Source organism: Natator depressus, chromosome 1, assembly GCF_965152275.1.
Source record: "Natator depressus isolate rNatDep1 chromosome 1, rNatDep2.hap1, whole genome shotgun sequence".
Classification (NCBI taxonomy): domain Eukaryota; kingdom Metazoa; phylum Chordata; order Testudines; family Cheloniidae; genus Natator; species Natator depressus.
This window is the reverse complement of record NC_134234.1, coordinates 108,704,436-108,717,104: the sequence shown is the minus strand read 5'-3', so window position 1 is coordinate 108,717,104 and position 12,669 is coordinate 108,704,436. Positions and strand designations below refer to the sequence as shown.

The following is a 12,669-nucleotide window of genomic DNA, read 5'->3' as shown; positions in this document are numbered from 1 at the left end:
CAGTTTCTCGTTGGGAGTCTGTTTTTGAAGCTTTTCTGTTGCAAAATTGCCATCCTTAAATCTTTCAACTGAGTGGCCATAGAGGTTGAAGTGTTCTCCTACCAGTTTTTGAATGTTATGATTCCTGATGTCAGATTTGTGTCCATTTATTCTTTTGCGTAGAGACTGTCCAGTTTGGCCAATGTACATGGCAGAGGGGCACTGCTGGCACATAATGGCATATATCACATTGGTAGATGTGCAGGTGAACGAGTCCTTGATGGCATGGCTAATGTGATTAGGTCCTATGATGGTGTCACTTGAATAAATATGTGGACAGAGTTGGCATTGGGCTTTGTTGCAAGAACATGTTCCTGGGTTAGTGTTTTTGTTATGTGGTGTGTGGTTGCTGGAGAGTATTTGCTTCAGGTTAGGGTGCTGTCTGTCTCCCAAGATCTGTGAGAGTGAGGGATCATTTTTCAGGATAGGTTGTAAATCTTTGATGATGTGTTGGAGAGGTTTTCGTTGGGGGCTGAAGGTGACGGCTAGTGGCATTCTGTTATTTTCTTTGTTGGGCCTGTCCTGTAGTAGGTGACTTCTGGGTACTCTTCTGGCTCTGTCAATCTGTTTTTTTCACTTCAGCAGGTGGGTATTGTAGTTGTAAGAATGCTTGATAGAGATCTTGTAGGTGTTTGTCTCTGTCTGAGGGATTGGAGCAAATGCGGTTGTATCTTAGAGCTTGGCTGTAAACAATGGATCATGTGGTGTATCCTGGATGAAAGCTGGAGGCATGTAGGTAAGTATAGCGGTCAGTAGGTTTCTGGTACAGGGTGGTGTTTATGTGACCATTGCTTATTAGCACTGTCGTGTCTGGGAAATCGACCGCTTGTGTGGATTGGTCTAGGCTGAGGTTGATGTTGGGATGGAAATTGTTGAAATCATGGTGGAATTCCTCACGGGCTTCTTTTCCATGGATAATACTATTTGCATTTACGTTCCTTTGTGGGAGAAATTTTACTTGATATTATAAAGTTACAAAATAAAGACCACACACTGCCACTACTCCAAACTCAAAAATTTCAGCTGAAATCAAGATACAAGATAATATTATGATCCTATGTATTCTATAATTCTACAGACATATGCTGTAGAATCCTTACTCTACTCCAGAATTGTGCTTCAGCATGCAATCTTATATTAAAAAGAAGAGAATTTCTAGAGTTTATGGTTGCAAAGAAAACCTTCCAAAGATGAGGCAAGCATAAATGGTTGCAGTTCTATATCCTTGATTCTGCAGAGAGCCTGAAATAGCAGCTCTGGAAAGTTGGAACAACTCTCATTCATCTGAATGGGGTGTTAACTCTGAAACATGATGGCAATTAAATATCAATATTAACTATTACAAGGGCCCTACCAAATTCATGGTCCATTTTGGTCAATTTGGAGTTTTAACTTGGGAGTTTTAAAATTAATCAATTTCACATTCAGATGTTTACATCGGAAATCCCAAATCATCTTTACACTCTTTTGTGAGAGCCAAAACCCCATCTGCCAAAACCTCCAGTTTCTTCTGACAACCTGTACGTTGCAGTTGTGGTTTAAATTCAAAGTGCTGCAGAATTTTCCTGTGTTACAAATTTAGGAACAGAGGCCCAGATCCTCAAAGGTATTTGGGTGCATTGATTTTGATGGGAATTAGGTGAGTGTGGCACCTAAAGATCTTTGAAGATCTGGACCAGCGTACATAGAATTTAATATCAAATTTATAACACATGGACTATTACACTGATTGTATTATGTATGCAGTGCTGTTGTAGCCATGTTAGTTTCCCAGACCCTAAGAAGAGCTCTGCGTAGCTCGAAAGATTCTCTCTCTCGCCAACAGAAGTTGGTCCAATAAAAGATATTACCTCACCCACCTTGTCTCACTGATTGGACTACTCATTTTCAAGTTTAATTCAGAAAAAATCTTAAATTTAAAATTTATCTGAAGTTGATCTCCAGTATGCTGCGCAGGTGATTTTCTGAATCATCAAGCTTTTCATGAAGTACACGTCCTTGGATATTATTGTTTGCATTGAATATTTTTATTGCAGTAGCAACTAGAAGACCCAATCAAGGCTTAGGACTCCCTTTGTGCTAGTTCTCTTCACATACATAATGAAAAGATAGTCCCTGACCTAAAGAATTTACAATCTAAATATTACACTGAGAACCACTTGCATTCAGTAAGCATTTACTCACGAGTAGTCCCATTAAAATCAGTGAGACTACATCTGAGTAATTACTCACCAGTGTGAGTAAGGAGTTTACAATCTGTCTTTAAATAATATTATAGTAAAAATCATTTTACTTTGCAACAGTGTAGAAATAGCTTTTCACAGGGAATTAATGTTTTATTGAAAAGAGAAAAGAATTTCATACCTGCTATAAGAAGTTTTTTCCTGTTGCTACCTGTGGAGTTTCTTTCCACATTTCCAGCCTCAATTTTTGCAAGACTTTTTCCTCTTACTTTTTTATTATTCTGTATTTTCTTATCCAGTGAACTGTTTACGGTCACTTGCAAAACATCATCTTGTACTACTACTGAATTTATTTTATTTTGTTGGTCAATAATATTGCTGGCGACAATATGCACCTCAGGATTCGCTCTTGAATTTTTTAAATTGTAAATATCAATCTGAGTTTGGCTTGAATTATCATTGGAATGGAATCTTATAGTAATATTAGTTCTTGTTAATCTGTCTTTGTTATTACCAGTATTTTTATCTTGCTCCAAATCAGGAAACAACATCCTTTTCTTTTTACCCTCTTCTTTTTTTTCATTATCCACTTTCTTATATTTTGTTCGACTGTCCAAAAGTATATTTGGGAAAATCTTCTGCAGCTTGTTAATAATCAGCATTGAAGAAGTGTTAGATACCTGAGCTGCTTCTGTTGTCACACTGTTAGAAGATAGCATCTCTTGCACATCAATCTGCACTCCATTTGGTAATAACTGTGTTTTTACAGATGGCCCTGAAACTATATAATTGTACATATTAAAATCATAATTCTGTATGTATGAAATTCAGATGGCTAGCACAAGGCTGGTGCCAAAGTTGAAGTAATGTACAGACTTTGTGCTTGCCCTCTGCACAGGGATGAATTTTATCGGAAGAGGATAGATAAGAAATTTAAAAACTGGGAATACTTGCCTTTTACGTCTGTCATATTCACAGGTGTGCTTAACACTTCATCTTGTTTTTCTGAAAGTTTATGTTCATGCATCATATGCTTCTGGTGCAGAACTTGGATCCGATGATCTAAAATAAAATAGGTGAATGACTACTTGTGAAAAGGCAAAAGAAAGAGAGAAAATATTTACAGTATTTTAAACTGTTTTGAAAGTGTCAAATACTATAGTAAATTGTAAATGAGAATTACTGACCATAAAATATTTCTTCTAATTTTTAGCAATGAAATATATCTCTAATCCAGAAGGAGAGAAGAAAAATAAACAACCCCAAAACTTTTATATAAAAGGATTTAATAAGAGAAACAATGTACATGAGAGGAAGGTGTGGATTATCAAGGACTTTAAAGAAACTGAGAACGTGAGTATAAAATCCTTAGGTCAAGAGTAACCTTACAAAATGAAATGTAAATTGAGGTGAAAAACTAATGTATCTCATTAACCGGGTACTAGTTTCCTGCAATTATTGCCTCTACAGAACTGAACTCTTGGAGCTGTGCACCATACACACAGAATAAGCACATATTACCCCAGATGTATAATCACATTGAGACTGTGTCTGTAAACGAGTCACTACAGCTCAATCCCTTGTAGTTCCTATCAACCAGTCATAATAGGGAGACTCCACATTGGGATATATGACAGAAGTAGAGCTGATGTGTAATAATCTTATGAATACTGTCAGAGTTGCTGTGCATTAGTCTGGAAATACTGAGATGTAACAATTTTTTCCTGTATAAATGTATTCATCTAGTGTAATAGGGGCTGTGGGAGGTAAAAACAGGAAGAGAACACAATGGCTTCCTGGATAAGCAACCTCTGACCAAACATTTAGGGCTGTGGTTCTCAACCTTTCCAGACTACTGAAGCCTGAGCCCCGCCACCCAGGGCTGAAGCCTGAGCCCCGACACCCAGGGCTGAAGCAGTAACTTAGTTTTGTGGGGCCCCCCGTGGCATGGGGCCCCAGTCAATTGCTCTGCTTGCCACTCCCCAACTCTGGCACTGCACTTGCAACCCCCCTAAACCCATCCCATGACCTTCCCTCTGGAATCACAACCCCAAGGTTGAGTAACACTGATCTAGATGTGTTGATGTACCGCCTGGAAGACCTCTGCGTACCCCTGGTTAAGAACAACCGGTTTAGGGTGCTAATTACAAGACAATGGTATACTTCCAGCCCCAGGCTGGGTACTATACAGTAAACAGCTAAAAAGCACTTCTCAGGAGAAGGAGGAGAGCCAGTTGTCAGTGAGCTCTGACAGGGAGACATGCTGACAAGACTTGTCTACACTTACACCACTGCATGGCTGTAGCACTTAGTGAAGACGCTACCTACGGTGATGGAAGAACTTCTCCCGTTGGTGTAGGTACTCTGCCTCTAGTAGCTATATGGACAGGAGAAGCCCTCTTGTCAGCATAATGCTGTCTATGCCAGGGGTTTGGTCGGTATAACTGCATTGCACAGGGGAATGGATTTTCCACACCCCTGACTGACGTAGTTATACAGACATAAGTTTGTAGTGTAGACCAGAGCACAGGCTCTGTAGCAGTGTCTAAAGGAGCTGGGCCTTTCCAGATGCAGGGAATGATAAACCTTAGGAAAAAGCAGGCATGCATATAAGCTGGTTTATTGTTTTTAAGGTGTATTTTCTCTGAACTGCCTTTGTTCTAATAACTAATACTTTGCTTGAAGAAGGCTGTTTGGTCTCTAATTACCATTGTCATTGCTTCCAGAGGGAACAGAACTGCAGGCAGTAAGTCAGACCTGCTGAGTCAACCATGATTAGTACCAGGGAACTGTCATCCAGGGCCCAGCTTGAGAGTGAGAGAACTGTGTGGTTCCACCCCAGACAGGGTGGCCTGAGAGGTTGGAATGTTCGAAGAGACAAGGAGGGGTCAGAGGTACTGTTACCTGGGAACTGTGACAGGGTGAAAAGACGCACAGTGTGAATCTGTGACATTAAGATTTTCATCAAACTCCAGCTATTGTTAAGTGAGTAACTTTAGTTTTCTCCTTCATAAAATTACTCCCACAGATGAAGCTAACATCTGGTATGACACACACTTTCAATCTGAAGATGATAGAAAAATGGAAAATGGAAGAGGGACTGAAGAAGCATTTTCCCAAAGTGGGCATCTGAGCTAGGCCTTGAATCTATACAATTATATTGGGTGGAGGTATGCACAGAGCTCCAACTGAGAATTTTAGAAACTCCTGTGGTCGGTCTGTCTGTTTGGTAGTGAGCCCAGTGGTCTTGAGACCTTTTGCCTTTTTTGGTATTTGGACACCAACTTCTTTATAACAAGCATTAATACATTCCGTACTCTATTTAGACAGCCTCTGAGCTAAAATATTCCCCTGCTGTCCTTTCTGCATGGGTAAAGAAAAGCTAAAGTGGTTTTCTAAAACACTTAGTTCTTCAGTACAAAAATCTCAGAGCCTGTTTCATATTCAGATTGTAAACGACAGCAGTCTCTGAAGAGAGATGAAGTCTAAGGGAAAAATAACAACAGGGAAATAAAAGAACTACTAATAGTAGGTTTGTCTACTCTGTGGCGGAGAGGTGTAATTTCCAGCTTGGGTAGGCATGTACTTGAGCTAGCACAATGAAATCAGTAGTATGACTGCAGTGGCATGGGTGGCAGCTCGGGCTCACCACCCAAGTACAGCCATGGCTGAGATCATACATATATACTCGGGCAGCTAACCTGAGCTGCTGTGGCCACACAGCTGTTTTCAGTGCACTAGCTTGAGCAGAGCTAGTGGTGTACATATACCCGAGCCGGAATTACACCTTTCATCTATGTTGTAGATGTGCCCGACATTACAAGAAGCAGCAAAATTATTAAAAATACTTTAAATTGTTGCCAGATCTATTACGGGTATTTTAGTTTGTGGATTGTCTTGACCCATTTTTACGTCATCGTTGAAATCTTTCGCTGAGTGCTCTTCTGTGATGGATTTATAGTTTAAGCATAACATAAGACATAACGTTCTAGACTGCATGCACACAGTAATTAATAAATATTGTAAATTAAGATAAAAGAAATGCTACTTACTGAGTAACTTAATCATTGATTTAATTTTATTTTCGGAAAGGACTGGAACATGTGCATCTGAAAATGAAACACTTTACAATAAGAATCTATTATATAAATCATAAATATAGTTAAGATTTTATTTCCAAAATATAACTAGTCATACTAAAACTCTTGCCATGGTATCTATTACACCAAGTCATACACCAAGTAATAAGGGTCGGCTCCTTCAATGAAGCCAATGTGACAGCTCCATAATCCCTTGTGCTAGCAGGTGCTCAATCCAATGGGAATGCTGTGGTGCTTCTCTGCGCCAAAAGCAACAGCTCTGGCAAACTGAGGGGCAGCGGCCATTTCCATTGCTTTATTATTTAAACAATCTAAGAATTCCAAAGGCTGTAGTGATGATAAATCTCCATAAATAAACTACTTTCCACATTATTTCTCAGAACACAATATAACTCCCTTTTACTACAGTTACAGAATATCTTTCATCAGTTCCCTGTAAATACTCATTGATATTTGCATACATAAAGTTTATAGAGCTATCAGGCCAGAAAAGGAAAGTTGTGCATATTTAATCCTGCAGGCTTTACTGTAGCTAAACATCTTATATAATTGTGTTATCTGTTGTTGTGGTTAATTCATATGTAACCAATGTGTGATGAACAATTCTAAGTTGTATGTAGAAGTGTAGGAATATGCAGGATAGTATTATAGCAGTGTAGGATTAATAAGCATATATTATTAGTAAAAATTTGTTAGGTATATAAGTAAAGAAAAGCTGTAAATAAAGCATGGCCTACAGGCTGACGCCTGTCAAATTTTAGCTTAGCCATATCAAGCTTTAGGCCCGAAAGAAGCTGACATGACTACAGACCCAAGGGTAACCCTGTACCAGTAAAGTTGTAAGATTATCGTAAAAGATGTATTAATGGGTGGTGATCAAGAAAATATGTCACAATGTGCCCATCACTACCGCAAGATGCCTGACTGTAACATCATGGGAAACTGCAATGACAGCAAGTTACCATTGGGACATGTTGATATAAATGTTAATGAAGATAAGGAGAGCTAAGAGGATAGTCTATGAAAAGGAAGCACCACAACATTAATGGGGTGTGGAAGTCCAGATAAGGGGAAAGGGGTTGGAACCCTCATGTATATGCATAGGGGTTATGACTGAAACGCAAAAGAAAAGGGGTTCCCCAACATGAATAAAGGAGGAAGAATCCAGCAGGAAGGAGATCCTCCGCAAATGACCACCTGCTGAGACATACTCATCTCTATGGTGCTACCCTTGGGGATGTGAGTATAAAATCTTTGATGTTAGATCTTTTGTGGTTTATTTCTATCTCTGCGTTATGCCTCCAGTAATTGTGGTTTTGTTCATGTGGTTAACGAAATTCTTAATAAAAGGACAATTGATAACTTGAGAATGTCATGTTCATTGCTATTGTTCCTCCTATGCTCCTAGAGTCTCCAAACCTAATGATATTTCTAATAGTGATTCTGACCCTGCTATTTCTGATACTGTAGCGTCAGGGAGTGTGAACCTTTGGCACAGGTTACTGCGGTTTAAAGTACCACTGGTAATCTCATCTATATTATAAAGGCTATATTACTCAAGCAAAACTCCCACTGAAAATACTGGGCCCTTAAGAGTTTGACATAACCACCTACCATACCCATTATGAACACCACAATATATTCAAGAAGTATATGCAAGAATCTAAAGTTCCAACTCTAAACCAGTGACAAAGCTGATTTTGAAATGGTTTTAATGATAGACAATCTGCATACCAATTGACTCATTTACGCACATGATGGCTTAGAACAATACCAGAAAAATATGTAAAAAGGTCTGTAATGGTGTATGACAATTGCTTCCAAGTATGCTGACCTTTGGTAAATGAAACAAACAAAAAGTACAGTACTCTTTTGATGAGACATTAATGAATGATTAAGAATGGATACAGCTGCATCATATGAGCCCTTGTTAAAAATATTCTTTTCACTTTGTGTCTGTCCCATAATTATAATAGAGATATTGTGCAAAGCAGGCAGCAAGCATATGCAGGAAAATATTTATATTTTTACAATAACTATATGGTATTTAACAGTGCATTACGGAATGCAGTTACTTTATTACTTTTCCTGCTGCCATTATTTATTGGCAGACCTTATACTTGAAATGTACTATTCACTGCCAGTGAATTACTGTAATAAATCACTTAATTTCCAATATTTGTACTCTTTTGATATTGCACACAACTTCCAGAGGACTAGATTTCCTCTTTCCTTCTAGACTATTCAAATAAAACTTTTTGAAGAAACTGGTATCAGAGAGTAAATAGCATGAATAATCACATGGAATAGTTTGGAAGTATCAGTGGAAAAGAACAGCAGGAAAAATCTTGTTGGGAAATAAATTTACATTTTTTGAGAGAACTACAAAAACTGTATAATTTTATTTTAGTAGTACTGTGTGAACACTTGCAAAACACCCCTGGAATATTACTAGAGTTTGATCAGGGTTTCTATTTAGGCAGGTTTTCTCCCATAAAGAGCTGCTAGGATAAACAAAACACAAATGTCTTGCCTGTTGTTGTTGTTGTGGGTATGTCTACACTGCAGTCAGGATGTGTGACTGCAGCCTGTGTAGACATACCTGAGCTAGCATTAATCTAACTACCCCAGGGAACCAACATCAACAAAGCTGCCTCAGCAGGGGCTGTACAAACCCACCTGGAAACATACACAGGGAAGCTAACCTGTGCTGACATCTGTGCTGCTGAAGCTTCACTGCTACTGTTACCCGAGCTAGCTAGATTAAAGCTAACTCTGATATCTACACATACTGCAATCACACCTTGCCGTGTAGCCATGACTGTATTACACTAGAAGCCAGGGGCCACCACCCACACCTTTTTATTGGGCTGGAGGCTGCACAAAATCCCTGGAGGAAACAGTCCCTGCCCCACCCAATTTACAGGCCCACTCAGAGTTTGCTTCTTCACGCTTCCATGCCCGGCCTTGCTCTCTCTTTAAGGAGAGGATCCCCGGGATGAGAGGGGAGTCTCAACACTCTCTGCCCACCCGAGGGGACTCCATTAGCCACTCGCCCAGTTTGTATCAAGTGAACCCACTGCATCCTCTGCCCCCAGCCTGTGCTGCGCTGGAGGGGAAGCCCTGAGGGCGGAGGAGCAGCAGCAGCAGCCGCAGCCCTGGCAAGGGGCCTATCAGCACCTGTGGTCGGGGGGCGCGCTGAGTGCCAGGCCGGCCTGCCTCCAGGGGCAGCTGCCGTGGAAAGCCGGGCCCTGCAGGGCGCAGCCGCTGGGGGGAGCTGCTCCCAGCCAGGCTCAGCCCCCCGCAGGCTGCACTGGTGGGGCGGCAGCTCAGTGTCTTGCGGTGCCCAGGGTGGGCTCCCCGAGGGGCTGAGGATCCCACGCGGGGCCAGGGGCGGCTCCCTACCTGGGCCAGGCTCCCCCCGGGGGCCCGCCTGCGTGTCGCCCCCGCACAGGGAGCGGAGGAGGAGGAGGAGGAGGAAGGCGGGAGCCGCAGCCCCTCTGGCCCGCACCATGCTCACCGCGGCGCCTCCGACCTCCCTGCCCCGCGGCGGGGCTCGGTGTCCAGGACACGGCGCGGCACAGAACGCGGGGCCCTCTGTGACCTCACCCGCCCGGGACAATGGCGCCGGGTCGTGCGGCGCCCGCCTGGGAAGCCCCTGCCTGGCTCCGCCGCCGCGTGCGGCCCGGGAGCTCCCGCGGGGGGGCCGGGCCCGGGGGTGGGGGGGCGCGCCCGGCTCTCTGCGCTCCGAGCAGCGACAGCCTCCTCAGGCCGCCGCCAAGCCCCGCGCCGGGAGCGGCGGGGCCAGGTCTGCCCTGGTGCACCGCGGGTCCTGGAGAGCGGGGAGGCTGACTGCGGGGCTCGGGGTGTGGGGCTTGGCAGAGCCTTCCCTTAGTCCAGGGCTGGGGGTGGATTGGAAAGGCGCCTCCCCGACAAGCAATGGACGGGGCTGTGAAACAGAAGACGGTTGAAGGCGTCCGAGGGCGCCGTGCCCAGTCGGTGGAGCTGCGTGGGGCCCTCGCGTTCCCTTTCCCCCGCCACAGGGAGAGGGCTGCAGCCCCCCGCGCTCGTCTGTGCTAGCGCGTCCCAGAAAAACCAAACTCGCTTGGGCGGTTCTGCCACAATGAATCAGCCCCTGGCGTCTCTGGGCATCGCTGAGGTACAAATGGGAAAGCACAGAAGTATTTCAGTATTATAAATGCCCTGTCAAATCTAAGAAGAAGGGCAAGGTTTGCCAAGTGCCTAAAGGTGGTGGGGTAAAAAAGGACGATTTATTATCAGTATACTACAGATTAGATTGTAAACCTCTTTGGGATATGGACCACGTTGTCCTGTGCATTTGTACAGTGTCAGCAGATTAGATCAGACTGGACCCTTATCTTCTCACAATGCAAATAGGAAGATGCTTGTAAACAATATCCCTTCAAAAGCTCTGACTGTGCCACTAAGCTTTTCAGTTTCCTTAGTTTAGTCTGACATTAAATTAAACAAACACCTTCTTGGTATAGTATTTCAGTCTACTACTGTAGTAGTTGTTTGAATAAGTGAGTACACTTGATGGGCATACAATATGTATTTGCATTCAAACGCATAATTAATGTATTGCATCAGCACTAAATAATTGTTTTTTTGTTGCTTATTACAAAATGAAATGATTGTAAATGGGTACTGGAAATATGGAACTTTTTACTGTTAAAAGCTTTTATATAAAATGGTCCAATTTCATCCCAGCTGTCCTGAACTACATTCTGCAGTTACACCCAGGATGAATTTGACCTTGATCTTGAGTGATCTTGTCCAGATCCACTTGGCACTCTCAGAACTTTTTCCTTTGTTTTTAATGGAAGAGAAGCCAACCTGATTCCATTGTTTTCTTCCCTATTTTGTGCACAAATTTAATCAGTGATTATGTTGACACTAGGCATGTGCACAGTTCTGGCAATACTGTTTTCTAGTTACCTTCTGCAGAACAAACAGGAGCACAAGAACATTAAACATTACTTTGGAGTAGGTCCTGTGCAAACAGGGCCCAGCATTGCTTGCTTTGAAGTCCATGAGGGTTTAGTCCAGAGTAGTTTAAAAAAAAATTGTCAACTGCTCATACAGTGTACAATAGATACATGAAAAGACAGGATAAAGAACAGGAAAAAATAAAAGTGGTTGGGAAAAGGAGAAGATAAGGAGTGAATGGAAAAGAAGGAAGGGATAGGATGGCCTGTGTAACTTACTTTGGGATTTAGGCCCACATCCTCAAAGATATTTAGGCTCATAACTTCCATTGAGGGGCCTAAATATCTTTGAGGATCCAAGCCTGAGGGCATGATACTGCAAAGTGCAGCTGAAGTTGTTATACCAATAAATTAAAAACCATCAGGATCTTATTAAAGGGAAAAAGGCAAAATACCACATTTACTGTGAATACAGAAAGAATCATAGTAAGCAGTTAGTTATAGTTATAACATTCCATTCAATCTCATATTTATTCACACATTCATTCACACAAACACACACACACACACACAGGTTCTGCAAGGTTGTTATCATAGTTACCAGCCTTAGAGTTGCTCATGCCAAGCCACTGGCCAGGTGGCCTGGACATGAGGAGGGAGCAGGGCCTTGTCAGATGCTCATCTGATGCTCCTGGAAGTTGGTTTGCAGAATCAGACCCCCAAAGTTCTCACTTTCTAGAGTCTATTTTTATAGGAATTTATTCCTAGGCCAGTCTGTGGGAATTGCTTCATCATGCTGTTGCTGAATCAGTCAGCAGATAGCACATTCCTGACGGCTCTGTGCTGCTAGATGTTATCTTGTTCTTTGGTTCTCCCATTCTTGAGGCTGTTGGGTGGATTCCAGTCTGCTCTCCGGGGGGGTCCTCTGGTTATTTCCACTTGACGCCTTCTTCAGCCGATGGAGACTGGATTCTTAGGCTGGCACCTCCCTGATCATTCAGTTATTATCCACACCAAGCATCCATCCACATACATCCTCTATCTCTATTTTAATCACAATTGTTAATACAACAAAAGGGCGGGGAGTCTCTGGGTGCTGTTTCTGTTGTTACAGAGTATTGCTTTGAGTCTCTCTCTGTGTGAATTGCTTTGAGAACAGACTCTGTCTTAGAATGTACTAACGCAATTAGCAGCTTGCAAGTTTCACACATAGAGGGAGAGAAACAGTACCAAAAACCAAGAGACCTCTTAATTAGTAATACCCTGGAATTTAAACTGTGGGGAATCAAACTCATTTATGATTTTAATACACAACTTCTTTAATATGATCCAACAAAGTCAATGTGGCTCATGGAGCAGTCTGCAGAATTGGGGCCTTATTTTGTAAATGTTTTCCTC

At 42.3% G+C, this 12,669-nt stretch overlaps 1 protein-coding gene across 1 annotated transcript in view; it reads right to left on the bottom strand.

The window, feature by feature from the left end:
• LOC141982570 (uncharacterized) overlaps nt 1–9,975 on the bottom strand; it is a 29,326-nt gene extending 19,351 nt beyond the window's left edge. Inside the window, exons 1-4 of the mRNA XM_074944784.1 lie at nt 9,728–9,975; nt 6,275–6,331; nt 3,177–3,284; nt 2,404–3,003 (exon numbers count right to left, since the gene is read on the bottom strand). Coding sequence (XP_074800885.1) covers nt 2,404–3,003; nt 3,177–3,284; nt 6,275–6,331; nt 9,728–9,836 — 874 coding nt within the window. The 5' untranslated portion in view covers nt 9,837–9,975. The remainder of the gene's footprint in view (nt 1–2,403; nt 3,004–3,176; nt 3,285–6,274; nt 6,332–9,727) is intronic.
• Nucleotides 9,976–12,669: the final 2,694 nt, after the last annotated feature.